This window comes from Gadus chalcogrammus, chromosome 17, assembly GCF_026213295.1.
Source record: "Gadus chalcogrammus isolate NIFS_2021 chromosome 17, NIFS_Gcha_1.0, whole genome shotgun sequence".
Taxonomy (NCBI): Eukaryota; Metazoa; Chordata; class Actinopteri; order Gadiformes; family Gadidae; genus Gadus; species Gadus chalcogrammus.
In genome coordinates, this window is record NC_079428.1 from 10,937,587 (window position 1) to 10,964,617 (window position 27,031).

Here is a 27,031-nt window from a genome sequence, read left to right on the forward strand (position 1 = left end):
GAAGAGAAGGAGAACCGACAAGACGTCTGTCGCCCCCCCGGGCCCAAAACATAGCGCAACATCACCTCCTAGTGGCGGAACCCAGGCACTGCGCCATTGGACAGAGCAGCCAGCGCCGGATACCCATCAGGAAAGTGGTAAGCGGCGGGTTTGTTTGCTATGCAGCATCCATCTCGCAGTGCTTACGCAGCGGCCTCACGTTAATTATCAGGTGTCTGAGTAATGTGATTTCCCTTTGCCTACCATTCATATGCATATGTAATCAAAAATGCAGGCCTAGTATAGTAGTATGACGCTGATGTGCCATCATTAATAAATGGATGGAGAGCATAATAGTCGTCGAAGTCTTGCACGTGCACGTGCGCACACCCCTCCCTACCCCTAATCCGTGACGTCTGTGGTGGGCGGTGGTCTCGGGTATCATCGGTATCTCTCGGGTGCGCATGCGCCATTCGGTTCTTGCAGCGAGCCCTCTGCATCCCAATGGTTGAGTTTTCGCTGCCTTGGAAACGACGACGTATGAGAGCAGACACCCCAGAGATCTCTCCCCTCCTCCTCCTCCTCTTCACCAGCTCCTCCGTTTCTCCGGTCAAGCCGTGTGTGTGTGTGGTGTGTGTGTGTGTGCGCGTGTGTGTGTGTGTGTGTGTGTGTGCCATCTCTCTCTCTCACCGTACATGGAAGGTTTAATATGAATGGCACACCGCGGGTTTGATAACGACGTGATTTTATTTTATTAAAAGGAAGACGACGAGGATCTGAGGTTTTTCCAACGCGAGGGACTTGCAGGTAATTCTTTGCTATTTATTTTATAAACTGCTTCTTCACCGAATGTGTGTGTAAACGCATTCTCCACCGTATGGGCACTGCACGCGAACGTGCGTGCCTATGTATGTGAGTGTTAATGTGTTATTGTTACATTGGTGTCTATGGGGCCTATAGCGATGCGTGTTGTGTTAATACCCCGGTAACGTAGCCTGCACACACCTGGGGCCGATTGCTGTGCGTCTACACGCATACGATCCTTCGCACTAGATCCGATTATCGGCGCTAAGGTAGAGTCCGCTTTGGGTCCGTATCCTTAGAGGTACGGAAGCCGCGGTGTTGGTCCAGGTGCTTGTGGAACGTGACCATGGTGCACCGACCGGCCCCCGGTCGCATGATGAGCCGTGGTGCGATTCCTCGATGTGTCTTCTTCTACTAGTAGGGTGTAGCAGGGGGGGGGATAACGGCACCGGGCAGCCTGACCAAATAGCTCAAAGGATTAGCTGCTGTTCAGATTTACACCAGGGTCACTCCTTTTAGAAGCTGTGTGATTGTCGGGTCTGTCCTAGAGTGTGCCAAGGTGGAGGAGCGTCACCGCGTGAAGCACAGCATGCGTTTGTAAATGTGTTTGGATTCAGTGAGGGGGGAGGTGGTAAGGGGGTGTAGCTGCGGTTCGATGTGGCTTGTGGGGAGACTGCTGTGTTCTGTGGTGAGGTGTGGAGTAAAGCGGGTTCTGTGGTGAGGTGTGGCGTTTGTTGGTGAAGTAGGCTATTGTGTGTTCTTTGCCGTGAGCTGTGTTTGGTGAAGTATAGTGTGTTCTGTGGTGAGGTCTGGTGACGTATAGTGTGTTCTGTGGTGAGGTGTGGCGTTTGTTGGTGAAGTATAGTCTGGTGTTTGGTAGTGAAGTATATTTTGGTGAAGTATAGTCTGTTCTTTGGTGGTGTTTGGTGGGGAAGTACAGTGTGTTCTGTGGTGAAGTATAGTATGTTCTGTGGTGAAGTACATTGTGTTCTCTGGCGTGGTGTTGTGTGGAGAGGTAAAGTGTGATGCTGTGTTCTGTGACTGTCTCTTTTGCTTGAAGCAAATCAGCTAATTGTTGCTGCAGTCAGGTGATCTTCCCTTTTGAAACACCCTCTAGGGTCGTTTGGAATAGTCCACCGGGACCCCTTCTAAAGTAATGCCGGAACATAGTAGTTTCATCTTATCTCTCTCTGTACCTCTCTATCTCTATCTATCTACCTTTCTGTCTCTGTCGTTCTCTCTACATCTCTCTCTACCGACCAATGTGCTGTGTAGATCTATATCCATCTGTATCTATCCATCCATCTAACTTCCGTCCTCATGGGTTTAATAAGGACAAATCCAACTAGTTAATCAGTTGAGTGAGTTTGTTTACAGTTGAAGGACCCAGATTGGTGGGAGGAGCCTAAATCCCCCCTGGAATATGTCAACAGTCACCTGGCGCTCTTATTTTGAAGGCCATATACATATATCTCCGCACAGTTTCCAACAGCTTCGCCGCTGTGTGAGTGAGACGTCTAAATGGAGACCAGGGGAGATGAGTGTTAGGGTTTGTAAGCGGTATTGTGTTGGTTTGATATGCTGATTCTTTATTCATGAGCAGCAGTGCGTAGAGATATCTCAGGGCTGTTACGTAACGGCTAGCAGAAGTACAAAGACCCAGTCTCTCCCTGTCTCACAGGGAAACAACCTAGACGAGACTCAGCTCTTTGTCACTGAGAGAGATGTAGGTTTATATATTATGTATGGGCTTCAAAGTAAAAGTCTATGTGACTGAGATGTCTGACCATGTATTAATATCTATAAATATGAGGTGCAGGTGTCTCTATTTAACTAATATGTTAGTCTAAATCGAAAGCGAGAATTGAGAGTATTGAGCCATCAGCAGGTTGGGACGGATCTCAAACCCCATCCCCATGTCTGGGGTGGTTTTATTTTGAAGGAGGGCTGGGTGAATGTTTGAGCAGATCTTCAAAGCATCAAAGAGATCAGGGCCAGTGTGGGGGAGGCGGGATCCCAGTTCCAGATGTGAGCGGTGTGTGTTCCACATCTGTGTTCTGAGAGCCTTGACAGACACACATACACGGACTGCACACACATACACACTCAAATATTTAAAGTGCATGCAACCACAAGTGGCTCACCATTTCAAGGCGTTCCTGACCTTGTTTTGGGGGTAAGGTAATCTTGTTGCTAGGATACGGAGGGAGAGCGAGGAGGGCGAGGTGTGAGGGGCTGACCTTGTTGTCATCTCGTTGTCTTGCCTGTGCGGGTCCTCCCGGCGGTCTGGTGTCTGTCTGTCCCCAGTCACCTCTCTCCCACAGCCCAGAACTCACTGGTTTAGACAGCCCTGTTTTATTCATCACTCTGCACACCGCCGCACTTTAAAACACTTGCACTCTCACATTAAATGTCTGCATGTAGATATGTCCCATAATCTCAACGGTGTCTTCATTATGTCTTAACATTGCCACAAGGAGGAGAGAAGATGGAGCAGATTGACTTTAATCACTGTCAGACAGATTAGATTAGCATTGAGCTGTTACACCTGCAGAATGGTGGAGGGGGGGAGTGTGTGTGTGTGTGTGTGTGGGAGGATATTTGTTTGTTGCAGCTAACTTTGTGTGTGTGTGTGTGTGTGTGTGTGTGTGTGTGTGTGTGTGTGTGTGTGTGTGTGTGTGTGTGTGTGTGTGTGTGTGTGTGTGTGTGTGTGTGTGTGTGTGTGGAGATGTTTTGTTTGTTGCAGCTCACTTTGTGTGTGTGTGTGTGTGTGTGTGTGTGTGTGTGTGTGTGTGTGTGTGTGTGTGTGTGTGTGTGTGTGTGTGTGTGTGTGTGTGTGTGTGTGTGTGTGTGTGTGTGTGTGTGTGTGTGTGCCAGTTAACAGGCCAAAAAGTGATGAAATCGTAGTTATTTTACTGCTGCAGTATCCACCTCTCTGTTCCTTCCATGGTGCATCAAACTGCACATTGCACAAACCAGTACAGTATGGTTACGGTTCCTGTTTTTTTAAGCATGGCTTCAACTGCATACTGTATGTTAAATTTGAGTACTCACCTGGGTGAGTATTGATGAGTAGGAGTAGTGATGTCACAAGGAGCTTGAACCTATCCCGGTCCAATGTACAATAATAAGCAGATAATTAGTTAGTAGTACCATTAAAAAAAACAGGGGTGAGTTAGTTTCATGTGTTTATTTTGTTCTCAATAATTCTGAAAGTGTAGAGATATCAGTATTTCCCAGTAGATAAATTAACTAAAAATTAATTATTACATTACATTCACAAATTGTGTATGGGGAAATCTCCCAGAATCTTCTCTTGCGCGGTGCACTGCAGTCGACAAGCCTGCCCTTATTCAGCCATTTTTAGCAGCCGTTGCCGTGGTGATCGATAGGGCAGCAGCGTGCCACAGCATCCGTTGCTAAGGGGGAAAGTGTTAAAGCTCTTGCATGACGTTCTCTCCGGTGGTCAATAAAGTTATGGATTATTCCCTAACCACCAGTTTGACTGTGTGTGTGTGTGTGTGTGTGTGTGTGTGTGTGTGTGTGTGTGTGTGTGTGTGTGTGTGTGTGTGTGTGTGTGTGTGTGTGTGTGTGTGTGTGGGAGAGCGTGATGCATGGATATCAACTATTTATTTATTTTGTTTTATTGATTGTGTGTCTAAATGGGGCACAGCAGCTTTTTTTCTACTCTATCTGGAGGTTGTGTTTGATCAATAAATTGATCGATAGGTAAATCAATCATACTCTCCCGGGCTGCATCAGAGTATGATTTGTGATTGTAACAATGTTCTTGCAACATACCACCTAGGTGGCTTTTACTGGGCTCATCCATGGACAGGATATAGAGTGGTGATGTTTGGAAAATGGTTAATTGTTTAATGATAGATGAGATGGTGTTCCAAGCTGACCTTTCAGTGATCTTCCTGGAATGTTTCTGGTGATGGCTGGTTTAACCTGTGCATGTTGATTACTCAATGTGCGAACAGGTGTGCACCCTCCCAGCCCCAGAGTCCAATCAGAATCAGCCAGGTAAGGCTGCTTAAACCAGCAATCTTCACCACACACTCCACAGTGATGTGACAGGGAGACTCCTCGACCTATCGCGGTCCACTATTTGTTGTAGCTGGCATGTTAGAAACATTTAATATTCTTTAGATAATACGCAAATTATGACTACACTCTAGTATGGTCTCTGGCATTGGGTCTAGTCTAGTCTGGTCTGTAGGATATTGTCTGTCTCTGGTCTATCTCTAGTCTGGTCTCCCTTCTCTGGTCTGATCTTCTGGTCCCATTACACATTATCTCTCTGGTTCCCACAGGCTACCCACACGACCACTGGGGGAAATAGACTGTGTCAAATCGCTTGTGTGTGTGTGTTTGTGTGAATATCTTTGTGTCTGTGTGCATGTTTGTTTGTGTGTGCGTGTGTGTATGTGTTTGTGTTGAAAAGGTGGGTTCTGAGCTGAAAAGGGCTGTGTGTGTGTGTGTGTGGGCTGAAAAGGGGTGTGTGTGAGGGGGTTCGTGTGTCACATGGTTTTGCCGGCTGACTTGTTATGATTGCGCTGAGACCAACACATTTAATTGTGTGTGACGGGGTCACCGTGGTTACACACACACACACACACACACACACACACACACACACACACACACACACACACACACACACACACAGAGCTCTGGAGATGAATGGGCTCAGTCAGAATGTTTCTGCCTCTGAATCTGGTTCAGCCATCAGAGAGTAGATATAGTAGTGTAGAGTGAGTAGTAAAAAGTACAGACAGAGAAAACTGTATAAATAGAGTAGAGTAATGGGGGGCGGAGAGTCTGTCTGTATTTGGGGGGGGGGGGGGAGGTTGTGTGTTTTTAACTAAGTAAGTAATAATAGAGTTTAGAGCAAATTGTTTGGTGTGTGTGTGTGTGTGTGTGTGTGTGTGTGTGTGTGTGTGTGTGTGTGTGTGTGTGTGTGTGTGTGTGTGTGTGTGTGTGTGTGTGTGTGTGTGTGTGTGTGTGTGTGTGTGTGTGTGTCGGCTGTTACAGATCTGTGTGTGGTTTATCTCCCAAGAGCTTCAACGCACATCAAAGGAGACAGAAAGTATGTGTGTGTGTGATGGGGGAGGATGGGAGTCTGTGTGTTTGTCTGCAAATGCGTTGGCGTTAGAATTGAGAGTTAGAATTAGACGATATTACCGCCTGATGTTACCTCCGGAAATCTTTAGTTTGTGTAGTGTAGTTTCTCACTCACTCCCTCACTTTCGCTGTGTCTCTTTCTCGTTTTCTCTCACTCACTCACTCACTCACTCACTCACTCACTCACTCCCGCTCTCTCTCGTTGTGTCTCTCTTTCTTACTCACTCACTCACTCACTCACTCTTGCTGTGTGTCTCTCTCTCGTTGTGTCTCTCTTTCTCAATCACTCACTCACTATTTCTCTCTCTCTCTGTCTCTCTCTCTCTCTCTCTCGTCCGGTGGTGTTTTGGTTCAGTACCAACTGGACCCGTAAAACGGTTCCAACATGGCCGCCCCTCACTCACCGCCTTTGGCTTCGAACCCTTCTGTAGTATTGATGTTGTAGTAGAGACACTGTCCCTGAGTGATCAGTGCTTTGGAAGTACATCCACGTCCGTTGGAGATTTAGCAGTTGGTGCCCGTTTAGCGTGGTGCAGCTCAGGCGCTAGCTACAACGTTAACCTTGACAGGGCGGTTGCGATCTTCCCCATAATTGTGTTGCCAGGTGCCTGCTAGAACACGCACCAGGGCCGCCCATGTCTCGCTCCGTGTTGGCCAAGGCCCTCAGAATCAGCTAATGATGCATCACCTTTATGAGCTTCATTAGCATCCAGATGCCCCCTAACCGTATTATCATTGACAGCTTCTCTCACCAAGCTAATTAGCTTAAATGAACTGCGTGATGATGCATTTTAGGATACAGTACTGACGCACAATATAATGTAATATTTTAACTATTACAGCTCTTTGTCAGTAGAAGCGATTAATGTAGATATTGATTTTGTATTATTATTTACACAGATTTTGTATTTATGTGATTCTTGGTAGATGTGACCTTTAGGGCTACAACGCTGATTTCCTTTGGTAACATGCACATTAGCCATTAATGTGTCTTTCCACTTAGCATGTCCCTGCATTCGTTAGCATGCTAATAAGCCCATCCTAGCGTAGCCAGTAACCCAGCAGCTTGTGCTGTTCCATTAATGCAGATGCTGATCAGCCCGAAGATACACTATGTAGCCTGTAATTATATTAGCATACAGGACGGGATTAGCATTAGTTAACGATGCGGGCTAATAAGCAGTGATTTCTGGGTGGTTGCTGTGGCAGAGCAGTGGGGCGGGTCTTAAGTAGGGTGGGCGGAGCATAGCTCGTTAACAGACTGTAAAAGAGACTTAAAGAGAGAGGCTCAGCAGGAGGTGTGTCTGTTTGTGTGTGTGTGTGTGTGTCTGACCTGGGAATGTGTATTTGTATATTTTAGAGTGCTGACGAGTCATCTGGGTTCCTGCTGTGATGTTGGGCCATCAATAACTGTGTCTTCATTTCTCTCTCCCTCTCCAATGACTCCCTTGTGTGCCTCCTGCTGTCTCTTACCAGCCCCACCCATCAATCAACCAATTAGTCCTATCTAAAGTGAGGACCATCCATAACTTACTAACCATATATCAATTATAATTAATATATCAATATACACCATATATCAATTATAATATGAGGCTGGATTGATCCATTCCGGTAGTTAGAAATCATTAGTTAAAGGGATACTCTTAGATATGTTTAAATTGCAGTTTGCGTGTCTTACTCAGAGTAAAATAATCCCAAATTCATCGTTGTACGTCCAGAACTGGGTTAGCATTTGCTTTCCGTAAGACGCTTCCGTTGACTTGCAGGGTTACAGTAGCCTAGCTCCTGTTCATATGAGGGGAATACACTTTCAGTCACTTCCAAAGATTTTCAATGACTTCAGAATAGTCGTGTGTGTCAAGATTCTAGTCATCTACAAACTACAGGTAGTTCTGAGCTTTTATCGGCACTGTGATTTTATATTATTAGCCCGAGTGGATGGTAACCTGTCAGCGGCGCATCACAGCTAGCCTAATAACAACGTTCTGCTTCCATGTCTTTATGCTCCAGAACTGGCGACTGATTCCTGAGTTTTGTTAGCGCTTGTGCCAGCATTTTCTCCTCAACCGGAGTTCAGATTATTAGCAAACGAGCACAATCTTTCAACATGTTACCATGACTACGGTCCCTTCGTTTTCTTTCTCTGTTTCTCTCTCTGTGTGTCTCTCTCTCTCTCTCTCTCTCTCTCTCTCTCTTTTATCAGTGGTTTTTTTCTTCTTTCTTTTCTGTATAATTTTGCAACCTCTCTTTCACTTTTGCTATTTCAATCACTCTCACTCTGTCTCTCTCTCTCTCACTCTCAGTCTCTCTCTCTTTCACGTTTGTTTCTTCTCTTCCATTTGCTCAAGTAGTATCTCTCTCTCTCTTTAGTGGGTGGGGAGATGTATTAATAATACAAGAGGCGGTTTAAGTGATCCTGACATATCTGTCACACTATAGCCTACACACACATTATTTACACTTGAGAGGCCACACACACACTCGGCATACGAGAGAGAGAGAGAGAGAGAGAGAGAGAGAGAGAGAGAGAATGTTTTATTCAAGCGTCTGAGGTGTTGTATTATTTACCACTATACCTCAGGAGATTATCAATAATGACACTCACCCGCAGAGGCGTAACATATACACGGACCCATTACGGTTTTATGTGTGGTTCTGAATCATTATGGCTTCCGTCATCTCTAATGAAATGTGATTAGAAGACCTTTGCTATCGCTCTCTGTCTCTCTCTCTCTCTCTGTCCCTCTCGGTCCCTCTCGGTCCAACTGCCACAGAGGCAGTTTGTTGGGAAATAATATCCATTCAATCAAACTCCTAATGGAGGATGCACGCATTTTCCCAGGCACACACAAAATGGTGTGTGTTCACAAATTGAACTCATTCAGACCCAACGCTGCATCACACTAAACTGACACAAATTAAAATGCCAACTGAAACACGCACGCAAGCGCGCGCACACACACACACACACACACACATACATACACATACACATACACATACACACATACACTGGCCTAAAATAACCAGTGTGGCCCACATTGAAGAGATCCCTCTCAGAAGTGGAATATCATGCTGGGTTGGTTCTCTCCCTCTCCTCTTCATCTCTTGCACTCTTTCTTCCTTCATGCTTCTCTTCATCTCACTCCCTCTCCTCTGCTCTTCCTCTCTCTGCCGTTATTCCATCCTCGTTCTCCACTCACATCGTTTCCACACTCTCTCTCCTTCTGTCTTCCTCACTTCCTCACTCTCTCTCCTTCTGTCTTCCTCACTTCCTCACTCTCTCTCCTTCTGTCTTCCTCACTTCCTCACTCTCTTTCCTTCTCACTTCATCTCCCTTCCTTGCCCCCTTCCCTTCATCAATCTGTCCAGCTCTACATGGGTGCCACTATAAAGATCATTTTTTGTGGACTTGTTTCTTACATCTTTGAATCTGAATCACTGTGAGGATTCTTTGGAAAGTTCTGGACCATGTGGTGATACTTGCACCTGTTTGATCAATAGAGATGTGAGCCCTAGGGTGGTTTTGTGTGTAGGGGACAGCTGTTATCAGAATCTAACTTTACCTCAGGAAGGACACTGTGGTTCCAATGAGAAATGTTTAGGGAAGTGTGCAGCAAGGTTTAGAGAAGTGATAAGGCCTAAAAAAAATAATATTTGGTCCCTGTTGGTTGTCAGTGGAGGTAGGGAATTTATTTTATTTTTTTATTTTATTTTTTCCAGCGGCAGCGAATGATAGGTAGGTTGTTTTCATTTAAAAAAGAGAGAATTGTAGAGGTGCTGTACCAAAACATAATTATAGTTAAAAAAAAATGTTAGGCCTAATCATACCTCCATCCATGCTATTAAATGCTATGCTATTAAAGTGTGCATTTCATCAGGTTAGCCTCATGTGATGTTGTTGTTTTTTTTTATCTGACGTGGTCATGTGACCGCGGCTGTTTATATGTTGTCTATAAGGAAGGGGAAGTGGACTACAGCCGCTAAGAATGGAAAAACCTTTTCAAGCAAAGTTGATTAGAAACACCACAGGATGAAAATCGTTGTATCCCCCTGTTGAACAAAGACAGCCCGGAGCTTCTGGATAGTTATTTTACCTCTTGTCCCTAGAAGGAGGAATCCTTTTGGTGTTCCTTCTCAAGGTTTCTTCCCCCTGGGCTTGGGTTTCTTCACAGGGTTTATGTAAGGGGGGTGTTAATATCATATAGGCCTGGGAAGCCTTCTGAGGCTTCCCAGGCCTAAGTCATCTGTTTAAGGGCTTTGACCAATACAGTTCACTGGAACCCCAAACTGATCAAAGCCCTTTTCTTCAAGCTGAGCAAAGATTGGGTTTGTTTGCAATAGAGCACTCTGTAACTCTCTCTCTCTGTCTCTGTAACTCTCTCTCTCTCTCTGTCTCTGTAACTCTCTCTCTCTGTCTCTGTAACTCTCTCTCTCTCTCTCTCTCTCTCTCTCTCTCTCTCTCTCTCTCTCTCTCTCTCTCTCTCTCTCTCTCTCTCTCTCTCTCTCTCTCTCTCTCTCTCTCTCTCTCTCTCTCTCTCTCTCTCTCTCTCTCTCTCTCTCTCTCTCTCTCTCTCTCTCTCTCTCTCTCTCTCTCTCTCTGTGTCTCTGTGTCTCTCGCCCCAGGTGTAGGTCATCATGCCGCTGGTGAAGCGCAGCATCGAACCCCGCCACCTGTGTCGGGGGGCGGTGCCGGACCATGTGACCAGCGAGCTGGAGTGTGTGACCAATAGCACGCTGGCAGCAGTCATCAAGCAGCTGGGCAGCCTCAGTCAGTCTACCACACACTACCACACACCCTCAACCACTCAACCACTCACTCACTCACTCACTCACTCACTCACTCACTCACTCACTCACTCACTCACTCACTCACTCACTCACTCACTCACTCACTGACTCACTGACTCACCCACTCACTCACTGACTCACTCACCCACTCAGTCAACGTGTGTGAGGTCAGTGAGTGAGTACACGCACGCACACATACACACAGACATGCAAACACCGGTACACATGCTAGTCTTGTATGTATTGTAATTTGTGACACACACACACACTGACGCTGCTGGCCGCAGTTGTCTTGTAACCGAAAGGTTGCTAGTTCGATCCCCAGCTCCTCCTAGCTGGGTGTCGATGTGTCCCTGAGCAAGACACTTAACCCTAGCTGCTCCTGACGAGCTGGCTCGTCAGGAGCATGCAAGGCTGCTCCATGCAAGGCTGTCGCCTTGCATGGTTGACTTTGCCGTCGGTGTCGGTGTGTCCATGTGTGTATTAACCGATGTAAGTCGCTTTGGATAAAAGCGTCTGCTAAATGCCCTAATCGTAATTGGACGGGCGCGTGTGTGCGTGTGTGCGTGTGTGCGTGTGTGCGTGTGTGCGTGTGTGTGTGTGTGTGTGTGTGTGTGTGTGTGGCAGGCCGGCACGCGGAGGACATCTTCGGGGAGCTGTTCAACGAGGCCAACAGCTTCTACCTGAGGATGAGCGGCCTCCAGGACCGCGTGGACCTGCTGGCCGTCAAGGTCACCCAGCTGGACTCCACCATCGAGGAGGGTGAGGCTTACTGCCTGTCTGTCTGTGTGTCCGGCTGGCTGTCTGCCTGTCTGTGCTGCTCTCTGTCTGTATGTCCCGCTTGCTGTCTGTTTGTCTCTCTCTGTCCGCCTCTTTGTCTGTATGTCCTGCCGACTGTCTCTGTGTCTCTTTGTCTGCCTGTTTGTTTGTATGTCTTTGCTTACTGTTTGCCTGGCTGACTGACTGTGTGGCTCTCTCTGTCTGCCTGTTTGTTTGTATGGCTTTGCTTTCTGTCTACCTGGCTGACTGACTGTGTGGCTCTCTCTGTCTGCCTGTTTGTTTGTATGGCTTTGCTTTCTGTCTACCTGGCTTACTGACTGCGTGGCTCTCTCTGTCTGCCTGTTTGTTTGTATGGCTTTGCTTTCTGTCTACCTGGCTGACTGACTGTGGCTCTCTCTGTCTGCCTATTTGTTTGTATGGCTTTGCTTTCTGTCTACCTGGCTTACTGACTGGGTGGCTCTCTCTGTCTGCCTGTTTGTCTGTATGTCTGGCTGGCTGTACCTGTCTCTGTGTCTCTCTCTTTCGGTTGGTTTGTATCTGGCTGACTGTATGGTTGACTGACTGACTGTCTGGGTGGCAGTAGGATGCTTTGTTAGTTGGTATGTCTGACTTTCTGTGTTTGTGTGTAAACGTGTGTGTGTGTGTGTGTGTGTGTGTGTGTGTGTGTAAACGTGCGTGTGTGTATGTGTGCCCCATTGCTGACCCTGTAGTTGTGTTATCTGTGTATAAAGTCTGTGTGAGTCTGCACTTGATGGCTCCATTCACTGTTTGAATTTTAATGAAAGTGCTTTTCTAAGCTGTGTGTGTGTGTGTGTGTGTGTGTGTGTGTGTGTGTGTGTGTGTGTGTGTGTGTGTGTGTGTGTGTGTGTGTGTGTGTGTGTGTGTGTGTGTGTGTGTGTGTGTGTGTGTGTGTGTGTGTGTGTGTGATGTTTTCAGTATGAATGATGTTGACAGACTGAGTGGGGGAAATAGAGGCATTTAAAAAAAGATTAAAAACGAGAGGAAAAGGCAAGTGGTGCAAACACTGCATAGTCACTGACTTGCGTCACAGGTTGAGAGACACAGAGAACAGGGACGGATGGAGAGAGAGAGTAAGGGGTGGAACATGCGTAAGAAAAGGAAGAGCACAGCATTATTTCTCTTCCTCCCTCCCCTCCCCCTCCTCTTGCTGTTTCTTCCTCTGGTCTCCTCATCCCTGCCGCTCTCTCCTTCCGCCTCCATTATTCGAGTTGCCTTTGATCTCGCTCCCCCCTCCTCCTTATCCTCTTCCTCCTCCTCAGACTCTGACACAATGATGTGCTTGTCTAGCCACAGCAGAGCACTTCAGCTTCTATTACCACTGGGGCCGCACATGTACATGATCGGTTACAGTCGATGAGATGAGACATATCCACTGATGAGAGAGAGAGAGAGAGAGAGAGAGAGAGAGAGAGAGAGAGAGAGAGAGAGAGAGAGAGAGAGAGAGAGAGAGAGAGAGAGAGAGAGAGAGAGAGAGAGAGAGAGAGAGAGAGAGAGAGAGAGAGAGAGACCCCTTTTATGTTCTAGGGGGGGGCGGGGAGAGAGAGAGAGAGGTTATCTCTGAGGGAGTGAGATAAACAGTTGCTAGTGGTTTAATTATTCTAGATGATACGTTTAGCCTTGGGGAGCACAGATCACTCACACAGCTCAGACCCACAGGCTCTGTGAGTGTGTCGGGAACATATGTCAAGTGTGTGTGTGTGTGTGTGTGTGTGTGGGTGTGTACCATCTGCCATGTACTGGATAGCATCTCTTAACATCGTTTAATCTGTAAGGGTTAAAGGATTGACATGCTGGCAAGCTGAACTGTCTGCTTGCCTGTCTGTGTGTCTTGTATTGTATCTGTGTTTGTGTGTTTGTGTGTGTGATGTCCTTGTCTTGGTTTGTTGAGTCTATTGTTGAGTTTTTTTTTTTTACGTTTGTATCAATAGTTTCCTAATTATTACTCTCATCTCCCTCTCCTTCACATTTCTCTCCTCCTCTCCCTTCCTACCCCTCCTCCCCTCATCTCCTCTTCCTCCCTCTCATTTCCCTCTCCTCTCCAACCCCATCGCCTCTCCCTATCCTCTTCTCTTGTTTCGTGTACTACCCCTCCTCATCATCCTTTCCTCTGTCTCCTCCTCCTCCGCCTCTTCCTCCCCTGCCCTCCCCCTCTCCCTCCCTCCCTCCCTCCCCCCCCTCCCCCCTCCACCCCATCCAGTCTCCCTTCAGGACATCAACATGAGGAAGGCGTTCAAGAGCAGTACCATCCAGGACCAGCAGGTGGTGTCTCGCTCCTCCGTGCCCAACCCCGTGGTGGAGATGTACCACCGCTGTGACAAGCCCCCGCCCCTCAACATACTCAGCCCCTATAGGTCAGTCCCCCGGCGTGGAGGCCTGTCATTGGTGGAGTCGCTCGGTGCCGGCCTCATTGGGCCCCAGGAAATAACAATAGCTGTTTAGATTGAGGACTTTAGCTTTAAAGGTACACACTTAGAACCAGAGTTTGATATTGAAGCTTAGGTAGGTGATACATTTTAGTAGCGTTCTTTGACATCTTGGTTAAGATTCTCTTCACATCCTTACGGAAATCACTAAATCGAATGCTCTGAAATATGCATTGACTGTCACCAGTCTTTAACAAGCCTCTCCATCATTAAGTCCGGCCCAGATGTATTGGTTGGATGGCCGAGCTGTCTGTCTGCCTGGCTACCCCTCACCCTGCCTGTTCATTCATCGCATGACCGGAGTCTATCACAAGGCTTGGCAGACCTATGGCTGGAGCAAGCTTATAGATGGATTTATTTTCGGTTGGATTCTTTCAAAATGTAGCTGAGTCTAGCTGGTTTCTCCAAATTGCCTCCCCTAGCTTTAAATGTGCTCTGCTCTTGCTGGAGCTGAACAAAAGCACAAATTATTAGTAGTTCAAGTGTGTATTTTTGGATGCACAGAGCAACAAAAAGTCAAACCGGGCACTTTTGTCACTGGCAACTACCTATTGAGGGTGTAATATTCTAGAAATATCAAAAGTAGTTATTGTACTTCACATACAAACTTTAATCCAAACTTGATTTAAACTAGACGGGAATTAGATCGAGAAGACTATTGAACACTATAGGGCGACTTGTCATTGGTGGATCGGCTGTCATTTAAACGCCAACAAATGTCCTCACAAATGTGTCCTATTTGACCTGTATGACCCCTCATCGTTGGTCTCTCACTCCTTCTTCCTCCTCCATCTCTCACTCCTTCCTTCTCCTCCATCTCTCACTCCTTCCTTCTCTGTCCCTCACTCCTTCCTCCTCCTCCATCTCTCACTCCTTCCTCCTCCTCTGTCCCTCACTCCTTCCTCCTCCTCCATCTCTCACTCCTCCTCTGTCCCTCACTCCTTCCTCCTCCGTCCCTCTCTAACTCCTCCTCCGTCTCTTACGCTCTCCTCCCTCTCTCACTCCTTCACCATCTCTTACTCCTTCCTCCTCCCTCTCTAACTCCTCCTCCTCCCTCCTTCCGTCTCCCTCTCTCACTCCTGCCTCCTCTTTCCTCTTTCCCTCCTTCTCCGTCTCTCACTCCTTCCTCCTCCCCCTCACTCCTTCCTGCTCCTCCCTCTCTCGCTCCTTTCTCCTCCTCCCTCTCACTCCATCACCATCTCTTACTCCTTCCTCCTCCTCCCTCTCTCCCTCTCTTTACTCCTCCGTCCCTCACTCCTTCCTCCTCCTCCTCCTCCTCCTTCATCCCTGACTCCTCCCTCTCTCCGTGTCTCCAGGGACGACAAGAAGGAGGCGCTGAAGTTCTACACTGACCCGTCGTACTTCTTCAACCTGTGGAAGGAGAAGATGCTGCAGGCCACCGAGGACAAGAGGAAGGAGAAGAGACGCCAGAAGGTGTCCTGTGTGTGTGTGTGTGTGTGTGTGTGTGTGTGTGTGTGTGTGTGTGTGTGTGTGTGTGTGTGTGTGTGTGTGTGTGTGTGTGTGTGTGTGTGTGTGTGTGTGTGTGGTGGTTGGGGTGTGTGTGTACGATTGGGGTGTGTGTGTGTCTGTATGTGTGTGTCGGTGTGTATTGTGTTAGGGGTGTGTGTTTGTGTTTATGGGTGTGTGTGTGTGTGTGTGTGTGTGTGTGTGTGTGTGTGTGTGTGTGTGTGTGTGTGTGTGTGTGTGTGTGTGTGTGTGTGTGTGTGTGTGTGTGAGGTGTGTTTGCGCGCTCTGGAAATCCATCTTGTGCTTGAATTTGCTAACCTTTTTATTTTACCGACTTTAACATTTTTTATGCAACATCTCGGCTGCTTTCTTAACACTTTTGTTTATTATCAGCCATCCAGCCTGTTGTTTATGGAACTGGTTTACATGTTTTTGCTTAGCTATACATCTAATCACTATACGCTGTAAAAGATTGTACTAATATTGTGCTTATGTAACTCAGTTTTCCCGAAACAGGGTGCTAGAGCTAAAGCTAATTATGCTGTTGGATTAACGAGGTTAAAGTCAAATAAACACACCAAAAAACAACAAACCAACCAACAATAACCAATTAAAGTTAATGACCACGGCCGTTATGGCCTTCTAAACCTATTCCTTCCCTGGTGTACGATTCGTCTCTCCTTCCTCTCGCCCCCTCTTCTTCCTCATCCATACCCTCCTCTTCCTCTCCCTCAGTCCTGCTCTTTGTCCCTCCCCTTGCTCTTTCCCTCATCCTCCTCTTCCTCTCTCCCTCCCCTTCCTCTTACCCTCCTCCTCCTCTTCCTCTCTCCCTCCCCTTCCTCTTACCCTCCTCTTCCTCTCTCCCTCCCCTACCTCTTTCCCTCCTTCACCTCTTCCTCTCCTCCTCCCCTTCCTCTTACCCTCCTCTTCCTCTTCCTCTCTCCCTCCCCTTCCTCTTACCCTCCTCTTCCTCTTCCTCTCTCCCTCCCCTTCCTCTTACCCTCCTCCTCCTCTTCCTCTCTCCCTCCCCTTCCTCTTACCCTCCTCCTCCTCTTCCTCTCTCCCTCCCCTTCCTCTTACCCTCCTCCTCCTCTTCCTCTCTCTCCCTCCCCTTCCTCTTACCCTCCTCCTCCTCTTCCCTCTCTCCCTCCCCTTCCTCTTACCCTCCTCCTCCTCTTCCCTCTCTCCCTCCCCTTCCTCTTACCCTCCTCCTCCTCTTCCTCTCTCCCTCCCCTTCCTCTTACCCTCCTCCTCCTCTTCCTCTCTCCCTCCCCTTCCTCTTACCCTCCTCCTCCTCTTCCTCTCTCCCTCCCCTTCCTCTTTCCCTCCTTCACCTCTTCCTCTCTCCCTCCCCTTCCTCTCCTCCTCCCCTTCCCCTTCCTCTCCTCCTCCCCTTCCCCTTTCTCTCCTCCTCCTCTTCCTCTCTCCCCTCTCTATTTCTCTCCTCCTCCTCCCCCCCTCACCCTCTCCCCTATCCTGCCCCTCGTTTCACCCTCTACTACCTCCTTCTCTGCTGTATAATAAATAAATAATACATAACAATTCATAAATTATGAATAAACTATCTTGGTGAGCTCCTGGGACATCTCTCTCTGTCTCTCTCTCTCTCTCTCTCTCTCTCTCTCTCTCGCTCTAACCCACCAGCGTGTCTCTCTCCCGTTGTCTCTGTAGAGCTGCCCGGCCCACCCTGACAGACCCCTCTCCAGGCAGGCCGCTCCGAGAAGCCCCCTGTCCATCGTAAGACATCCCCAACATCCCCCCTCCGCTCCCCCCTACGCCCCTTACTCTCGCCTGCTCCTCTCACCCCCCCCCCCCCCCCCCCCCCCCCCCCCCACCCCCCCCTCCTCCAGCACCCCCAGGACAGCAGACCCTGCTTGTGTAAACTGCCTCCTCACCAACCACACAACCCCCCCTCACTGTTTAACTTTAGAGCTTTATTAAGGTTGCACTCATATGGGGACACACACACACACACTTATGGGGACACACACATGTGAGGACACACTCACACACATATGGGGAAACACAGACAAATGGGGACACACACACACACACACATATGGGTACAGCGACATTAGGGGACGTCCACTTATTGGGATAAAGACACACATCAACATAGGGGGACACTCACACACATGAGAACAGGCCTGACACACATATGGCGATACAGAAAATGGGGAAACACGCACATGTATGGAATACACATAACCCTACCACATACATTTACTAAGACAGATATACGGGGTCCAGTTATGATATGGAAACACAGACACAACATAGAGAGGGACACAGCACTACAATACAAACAGGCAAACAACAGGGATAAAGTCATTAGACAGGATCCCTCCACAGAGGTATACAAACACACACCCGATCCAACGCTGGACCGAGAGGTGATCAGCTATGGACCACACACCCGGGCCCCACATTGTCTCTGTGTGTGTGTGTTTCATCTCTGAGAGGTCCTCGCTTCATCTCTCTAGAACACTGTGTTTGGTTTGCTGTGTGTGTGTGTGTGTGTGTGGTGTTCTGTTCTGGCATCATAGACAGCGTTATTAGAGTCCTTTTTAGTTTTTCCATTTTTTCTGCTTGTGTGTGTTGGTGAATAATGAGATCAATAGTCTTTGTTTGTGTATAATTTGTCTCTGTAATGATGATTGGTCGCCGGGCCCCGTCTCTCCTCTCCCTCTCGGCTGCAGAATAAATGAGCGAACAGCGATGTGTTTCCTCCAGTGCTCTAACCATCCTGTGTGTCTCTTCTCTGTGTTCTCCTTTTTGTCTGTTAATCTCTCTCTGTCTGTCTCTCTCTCTCTCTCTGTCTGTCTCTCTGTCTGTCTCTTTGTCTCCTGTTCTCTTTCGCGCCATCTCTTTTTTCTTTATTCTCTCTCTCTCTCTCGCTCTCGCTCTCTCTCTCTCTCTCTCTCTCTCTCTCTCTCTCTCTCTCTCTCTCTCTCTCTCTCTCTCTCTCTCTCTCTCTCTCTCTCTCTCTCTCTCTCTCTCTCTCTCTCTCTCTCTCTCTCTCTCCCCCTCCCTCCCTCCCTCCCTCCCCTAGGAACAACAGAAGCATTCAGAGGACCCAGGGAGGGAGGTGAAGAAGGTGAGACATGTAGAATACGATAAACCACAACATGATTGAACAGAATGAACCGCGGGGGGGGGGGGGGGGCAATACCTACGATACAAATTAACAATTGTAGTTTTGAACTTTAGGTAAACTCAGATGAATAAACCGGTTTTAATCGAAACTGTGAATTTGGTTAAAATCTTAATTTGGCTTAATGGTGTTAGTTCAGCTCCTCTCCAGTGGGGCGTTTCCCTGAGTCGCTGTACGCTTTTTGTCGCTAAAGGTCCGCAAGGCGCGGAACCGCCGGCAGGAGTGGAACGTCCTGGCGTACGATAAGGAGTTCAGACCGGACGCCCGCCTCACGCCCTCCCCCTACCACGGCATGTCCTCCGAGGGGTCCCTGTCCCCCGACAACAGGTGGGACGCACACACACACACACACACACACACACACACACACACACACACACACACACACACACACACACACACACACACACACGAATGCACGCACACACCTTAAACCTTTTGTTACTAATAAAGGTCATCTGATCTAGTAACACTTGGACTCCGTCGGGCTAGCGCTGCACAGATGTTAATGCAGAGGAACTGGAGTGTCTCGTGTTTCAGTGTGCGATGACGGCATGGTAACATCACCTCACAGCTCTTTGCTGCCCTCTGGTGGAGAAGGGGAGGCATAACACGTCTGCTCCCACTAAGTCAACCTTTAATCGCCCGTCCAACAGTACACAAGCAAAATAAACCTCCACGCGGTTTGATTATGGATTTGTTTGGTTATTTGTGAAAATATCCCATAGCTTATTAATTAATTATCATCCTGACTCCTCCCCCCCTCCCTCCCCCCTCCCAGGTCTCTGGCCTCGGACTCATACCCGGCCAGCCCCTGCCACCCCCCAGCCCAGCCGGGCCCCGGGGCCCCCCACCCGGCTGACCCCCAGCTGGCCCACACCCAGTCCCTGGACCGGGGCCTCCGGCCGGCCAACCAGCCCCCGGGGGCCGGAGGGGCCGCCGGGGGGGCCGGGAGGGGCCGCCACGTGGCCTCCCTGGGCAGGTTGCCGTCGGGCCACGGGGCCCACGTGGGGGCGGACCCTACGGTCAACGGGCCCCGGCAGCAGTCCATCAAGGACTACAGGGCCGGGCACAGGTAAGGCCCCCCACCCGCCGCGGGTTGAGGACCGTACTGTTGTAGAGCAGGGGGGGGGGGGGGGGGGGGGGGGAAGGTTTGAGTCCCCATCGAAGGGTTCCCGGTTTGAATCCCAGTGTCTACCCCTGTGACTAGCCGAGGTTAAGTGACTGGGTGTGACGCCATGTTGCACTGGAATAGGCTGTTATCTTAATTACACTCATAAACCGTCCCACTAATTAATTATGATTAAAAGAACAGGTTATTAAGTATTAGTTTCGGCTTTACAGTTGGATAATGAGCCACAATTAAAGTGTGTGTGTCTCTCTCTCTCTCTCTCTCTCTCTCTCTCTCTCTCTCTCTCTCTCTCTCTCTCTCTCTCTCTCTCTCTCTCTCTCTCTCTCTCTCTCCGAGCAGCCAGCCCTCCACCATCCCCGAGTACTACATCCCCCCGGCCCCCCCCCCTCCCCCGCCCACCATCCCCTCCGCCCAGACGGCCTTCGACGCCACCGCCTCCCCCCCGCCCCACCCCCCCTCCTCCTCCTCCTCCTCCTCCGCCTCCGTGGCCCCGCCCGCCAACTACTGCCCCTCCCCCCCGCCCCCCCCGCCCGCCAACTACGTCCCCTCCCCCTCCCACCCTCCCCCGGCCGCTCCCCCTCTGCCTCCCCCCGCCCCCCTCCCCCCTTCGGCCATCGCTGCCGCCGCCGCCTACGGTTCGCCAGGCCACGCCCACTCCGGCGAAGCCCCGCCCCCTGGCCGGAAGGGCACCGCCATCTTGGGGCTGATGCCCATGAGCGACGCCCGCTCAGACCTGCTGGCCGCCATACGCAGAGGTGAGCGGCACAAAACTTTATTTAAACAAGGTTGAGGTCAGGGGACGCTGGTTTCAAATGGCTAAGCAGTGCAAAGTGTGAAAAGTGTATAATCGTTTCACAAGTCTAATATCGGAGCGCATTGAGTCCACTTTTACATCAAGAGAGCGACAGACAAAGAGAGAGAGGTCAGGGGAGGGAGACAGGAAGAGAGAGAAGGAAAGAGAGACAGGGACATGGAGAGCTTTGCCAGATTAGGCCAGATAAGGCGGGAAATTTGGCCCAATCTCGCAACACTGTCTGAGACTCGTGAATGATTGCTTTTCATAAATGGTTAATGGACTGCATTTATATAGCGATTTATATAGCCACAGAAAGCGCTGTACAATATCGCCTCACATTCACCCGTTCATGCAGACATTCACACACTGACGGCGGTGTCAACCCACGCATGTCGGGAGCACTTAGTGTTAAAGCTGACATATTATACCACCAGGTGTGAGTGTGATTAGCCGTTACAAGCCGTTTCGAAAATCGGCCTCTTCTGACATCATAGGTGGGCGTGTCCACCTAGATGTATGACGGATAGATGAGCAACGTTTGCTCCGGTCCGCTGGGTAGGCTGGTAGACCGATCTATCCAGCGCACGTCTAGGTGGACACGCCCACTTGTGATGTCAGAAGAGGCTGATTTTCCAAACGGCTTGTACCGGCTGATCCCGCTCACACTGGTGGTCTAATACGTCTACTTGAAGTGCCTTGCTCAGGGAAACCTCGACGCTCGGCGGAGCCGGGGATCGAACTAGCGACCTTCCGGTGAGCAGCCAGCCCGCATTCCCACCTGAGGCGCACGCCTCCCCCTGTAATAACCCTGTCATTACCCCCCCCCCCCCCCCCCCCCCCCCCCAGGGATCCAGCTGAGGAAGGTGCAGGAGCAGCGGGAGCAGGAGGCTAAGAGGGAGCCGGTGGGCAACGACGTGGCCACCATCTTGTCCCGCCGCATCGCCGTGGAGTACAGCGAGTCGGACGACGACTCGGAGCTCGACGACAACGACTGGTCCGACTAGAGCGGGCGGCCGGGGGCGAGTGAGGGAGGAGAGGCATGGAGGAGGGAGAGAGAGGGGGAGAGAGAGAGAGAGAGAGAGAAGCGGAATGGAGGGAGGTTGATAGGTTACCAAAAACACATTGGAAAATTTGGAATTTGTACACGTACACACACACACACACACACACACACACACACACACACACACACACGGCCAAGTACACACAAGTGCACGCTCATGCGCATGCAAAAAATATATACGATGTCTACCGTGTCGCTGCCACTAGTATCTCCACGGTAACCTTTGTGGTAATTATACCTTGCCCGGTTGCCCCTGACGACAACGGTTGTTCTAGAGTGTGATGACTTGAGGACACACGCACACAAGTTATAACACATACATGAACACACATACACACAAACACACCAACACACGCACACAACCGTTTGTGTGAAATTTGTAAACCTTAACATTTAGCCGTGTTCAATGTGCCCGCCCATTTTCTTCCTCTATGCGTAACTGATAGTCGGATAGTTGTTAGCAATACATACAAGCTGTGATAGCACAAGCTAGCTGTACCCCTAGTCCAGTGGTACTGGACTAGGAGTCCTAATCGTTCTCTTAATAATTGGGACTAGTTAGCTAGCTGCGGTCTTAGCTAGCTGGGCTCCATGCTAACTGGACGCTGGTTAGCTTAGACTCCTGTTTAGCTAGACAACTAGCTAGCGGGAACCAGGAATATTAGTTTACAAAGCACAGGAGATGGCACAAGTTAAAAAAAAAAGGTAGTGATGATGATAAATAATTATTGTGCAATCGTAACTTATTTGCCAAATGTTGAGTCAGACTTGGAAACGAAAGGCAAGGGGTAGAGAACCACTATTCAGAGAACTGGTCACTTGATAGTTCTAACAAATGCGCCCTCTGAATGCTATACTGATTGTGGCACAGTTTGCCAAACTCCACCCATATGAGATACCCAGGTGTGGGAAAACAAACGCTCCCCATTGAGGGACACTGGGTCGAATCCAGTCAAAGTGACATTGTTGTGTTTTTACGAGTCATTCGCAACTTTCTAACTAACATTTCCGCTGGTAATGTGTGCAGTGCAGTATTAGTCTTGATAGCAACGCTTCTTACACATAACTGCCACTAAGGCGACAATAATCAGAGGGGAGGGGTGTGAGTTCACGTCTTCATGACATCACGCATGTAAATCAGCGACCTTTAACCCTTGAATCCGGGCCTGGGAATATGAATTTACACTTTAAATAGAAACTGATACAGTGATATCTTTAATATCTACTATCTAATGAATATTGATTATAGAGTTTGGTCTGAACATGGACGTGAGAGTTTATGATTGTTTGACTCTAGTCCTTAATTTTTTATTTATCTGTTTATAATTGTGCTCGATGTGTTTTCAGGAGAGCTTTGTCTCCTTTCTAGACGCCGGTGATGTTGTTTATGCGGGACAAAAAAAAAAAAAGACCCTCACTCATTCTACCTTGGGACTGTTTTATAGTTTTTTTTTATTATGTCTTTCTGGCCACATTCACACCTTTCAGTCAGCAGGAATATTGTACGATTTTTGTTGTTTTATTTAGAGAACTTCTAGTGGATTTCAGTTGTTGCTGCCACTTTGCTGTGAATTCTGGGAGTTGTGGTGCTTTGCTTCAACATTGTAGCATTGTGAGGTATGTGGCCTTGCCTTTTTATTAAGACATTTAACAACCGATTTTTAGAGAAACAGTGTAAGAGCAATTACTTGATAGCCTGCTGGAGTTGTATTCATTTATAGCACTCTTTTTTTCTTAGCTTAATTTGGCTTGTTATTAATTGTGCTGAAGTGAAAAAAGTTCAACAAATAGCAATTGGCATTATGCTTAATATATATGGTTACTCCTTGCCAAATCATGTTTAAAACAATGAATTTAATTAATGGCTAACGTAAGCATAAAGCACACTTAGCTTAATAACCGACCAGAGTTGTTCTGGTTAAAAATACATCTGTGTTAACCTCAAAGGTTAATCAAAGGTGAATACTTTACATGTATAGCACAAACCATGTTTTGATGTTGGTTTAAGCTATTGGAAAATATTCCAAAAGCTAATTTAAGCTTATGGCTGTTATAATTCAGGGTTGGTTGAAAAATTAGGGATGGAGTTCTCTTGCCGTTCTTTTTTTTCTTTTGTACATAAATGTAACGAGATAGCCCTAAAAGATTATAGCTTCAATCTGTGTTACTCAATCATGAGTTGTGGTACAAACGTTTTCAAACCTTCAAGACTCGATTAACCCATATTTTCAGGAGTTTGACCTGTAGCCAAATATCACACAAGCTGTTACAAATAGTTTGACGTCTCATCTGACCGACCAACTGACTATGGACTGCGTTTGTGACACTGGGACAACCCTAATCAAATCTCAGAACTAGAATGTGAACATTTTTATTTTAGGGATTGTTTTGTTGTTGTTATTGTACTGAAACAGCCACAGATAGCTTCCTGAAAGGTTAGCTTCTTTCTGGAACTCAAGCTTGACGGTTCCACAGTTGGAACGTAACCATGGTGACCGCAACTGTCCAATGAGCTCTCATTCCGTGGGGGTCATATATTACAGCTAATCCTCTCTGTTTCAACTATAGGAAATACCTTTTTTGGTTGTGCTAACCTATATTTATGTTTATGTTAAGGATCATTTAAGTTTAGGTTTGGTTTAAGTTAAATATGTTTTAAGGAAAATTAAGGAAAAAAATTATAGATGCAAGGAAAGTTTAGGGTCTATGATAGTGTAATATGTGATTGAGCACGGAATGAGAACTGAAAAAAAACTCACAAATGATGCTGCGTGTTTAACCGATAAAGGCAGCTGATGGACATCCTGGCGGTGGGGATTATTCGCTGTGGTTCCCAACCGGTGGGTTCTGAGCCACAGGAGGGCCGCGGATTGAGGACCACCGGTGTAGGCTATCTGTGGTTGGAGACTTGTAAGATTACTGAACATTTGTGTTGCAATTGTGTGTGTGCGTGTGTGTATGTGTGGGGGGGAGGGTAAAAAAAAAGAACCCTGTGGTATAGGCATTTGGAAAGGCATCTTGTTAGCTGGCATACCTTGGAGGTTGTTCAAGCTAAACCACAAACAACATTGAAACTGTGTATGACACACTTAAACCAATTGTAAACAAGTATGCATGTATCTACTGACAATAAACTCAAAACAAAGTACTTCTTCTTTGTCCTCTTTCTTAAATGCTTAAACATACTGTATTTGAAATATGGGCCACAATATGCATTTTGGCACTCAACAACTATTATTTTAAGGGACGTTATGTTACCGCCGGGTGTGATATTGATTGTTGTTTGAGGGATATACTTACCAGCCTTTCCAGTGCTTTACTAACTGGCAGGCTGTCGATCATACAGGTTGGTGGACACGCCCACTTGTGATGTCACTATAGTGTTGATTCAATCGATTTCAATCGCTTAATCAAACACACACCCGGCGGTAGAATAGGGCCATGGAAATATTTGCTTATTAGGACGATGCGATATAAATTTCTTTATTCTTTTATGCCTACTTTAAATCGTAAATAAATTGCACTCTCATTTTCTTTTAGGTATTTATTTTATTACCTCAATATATTTAATGTTTGCTTTAGCTTTCCGCTAAATCTTAAATGTATCTATCTTATTTTATTATTCGATTTAATTGTATGACAATGTTTCTATTGAAGTGCTACATGAATAACGTTGCCTTGCCTTGCCAATAACAAACCCTTTTTCACAGGGATCCAACCGTATGGGCAAACACAGTGCACCTCACAAAGCCGATAGACCCCTAACGAGCCTAATGAGTGACACCTGGGGTCACTGCCAGGGTCACTCCTCCATGTGGACCTCACCCAGGAAGATCGGGCTGAGGAGTGGATTCCAACGTCTCGAATCATGGAGCTGTTCAGGGACCTGGTGATGGATCTCCGGTCAGAGGGCAGGTGATAGGAGCCCGGGGTGGGGAAGGCCCTCCTACCGTCACTCACCTCGTGGAGGTACCTGGGGAGCCCACACACACAACGCACTCGGCGCGGTGGAATAAAACTAGCAATGTGTTCTCATGGCTGTTAAAAAATAAGTGTGATGATTAATGTTTCTCTCCAAAGTGTAATGGTCATCAAAGAAGCAGTTCCCTCTTTCCTGTCTTCAAACGTATTAGTTTCTAATTGCAATGATAGACATCCTGTTTATCAAGTTGACTCATAATTACTGCACCCCGGTTAGGCTTTATTTTAGGAGATTTCACAGGAAAACTAAATCAGGTCTTTCATGGAAACCTTGTTGGCCTCACTTGGTTTGCCCCATGTTGTGACGCCCCCCCGCCAGTGTGAACAGGTTTGTTCCAGTCAAGCTGTTCTGGGCCTTGGCATGGAAGAGCTCATTTTGAAGGGGTGGTGGGCGGGGGGGAGTTGTTTATGAGAAATAAAGAACAGTTTGTGTGTCACAGATGGCAAAACAGCAGAGATGGAGAGAGTGGGAGAGAGAGAGAGCACCGAAAGAAATGGAAGGGAGAAATGTTAGAGGGCTGGAAGGTGTTTGTGCGTGTGTGTGTGTGTGTGTGTGTGTGTGTGTGTGTGTGTGTGTGTGTGTGTGTGTGTGTGTGTGTGTGTGTGTGTGTGTGTGTGTACACAATTAATAACAGAACTGCAGCTCCTGTCATTTAATTACTATTTGTAATGATTTATGGTGTAAACGTTTTTGGTAATGTTTGTAGTCAGCAGTATTAATGTTTTTCGAGACTTTTTTAGATAGGCCTACACAAAAATAGTCGTTTGATCCTGGCAAGATTTCAGTGACTGAGAAATACTGATCGGTGCAGAATCTGACTCAGACACAGCCAACGCAAAAACACACACACACACACACACACACACACACACACACACACACACACACACTCACACGCACACGCGCACGCACACACGCACACACAAAATAACTGCTCAGCATAGTCAGGCAGGCCCCAGTGACTCAGAGAGAATGATTTTGCATAAACGTTGAGCACAAGAGAAAGTGAAGCTGTATACGGGGATAACAATGTATGTTTATTATCTACTTGATGAATTTTAATCACAACAACTTAAAACCACCATTGTTTTTGTGACAGTTCGTCTGTCGGGGGCAGACGAACTGCCACACACAGGCACGCCCCTCTATATAAAGGTGCGTGGGCGTGGTCGTCGAGTGTACGTGGGCCCTGTGTTATTATTCCACCTCCCGTCTCCAGCTGATGTGCCCCTACCGGCTGCAGTACCAGCCTCTGGCCATGAGGGAGAGCTGTTTCACGCTGTATAGAAGAACTGCATCGAAGTGAGTCAAGAGTCTGGCGTCATCGCTTGTGTGCGCTCGCTTATTTTTTCTCTCTCTCTCTTTGTCTCTCTGTCTCTCTGTCCAATCGCACCCACGAACATTCGTCACCCACACACAACTGAACTCTCCCCCCTGCTTTCCCGCTGATTCCCACGTATCCCCACGCTCCGCTTCTGACCTCCACATCCATGTTTCGTTTGGAGA

At 47.9% G+C, this 27,031-nt stretch overlaps 1 protein-coding gene across 1 annotated transcript; it reads left to right on the top strand.

Annotated features, from left to right (window-relative positions):
* Window positions 1-649: 649 nt before the first annotated feature.
* Window positions 650-21,484, top strand: zgc:109889 (uncharacterized protein LOC553542 homolog). Its single transcript, XM_056575631.1, has 11 exons — window positions 650-786; window positions 10,543-10,687; window positions 11,335-11,469; window positions 13,706-13,859; window positions 15,248-15,365; window positions 17,070-17,135; window positions 18,451-18,495; window positions 18,746-18,879; window positions 19,334-19,627; window positions 20,021-20,439; window positions 21,327-21,484. The coding sequence occupies exons 2-11, from the start codon at window positions 10,555-10,557 to the stop codon at window positions 21,482-21,484; spliced, it is 1,656 nt and encodes a 551-aa protein (XP_056431606.1). The 5' UTR covers window positions 650-786; window positions 10,543-10,554.
* The last annotated feature ends 5,547 nt before the right edge of the window (window positions 21,485-27,031 follow it).

What these genes read in the sequence shown, in the direction of transcription:
- zgc:109889 (XM_056575631.1), top strand. Translation starts at nt 10,555, where the DNA reads ATGCCGCTGGTGAAGCGCAGCATCGAACCCCGCCACCTGTGTCGGGGG. An exon ending in CAAGCAGCTGGGCAGCCTCA is followed by an intron (nt 10,688 to 11,334) that starts GTCAGTCTACCA and finishes TGTGTGTGGCAG; the next exon opens with GCCGGCACGCGGAGGACATC. An exon ending in CGAGAAGCCCCCTGTCCATC is followed by an intron (nt 17,136 to 18,450) that starts GTAAGACATCCC and finishes TCCCTCCCCTAG; the next exon opens with GAACAACAGAAGCATTCAGA.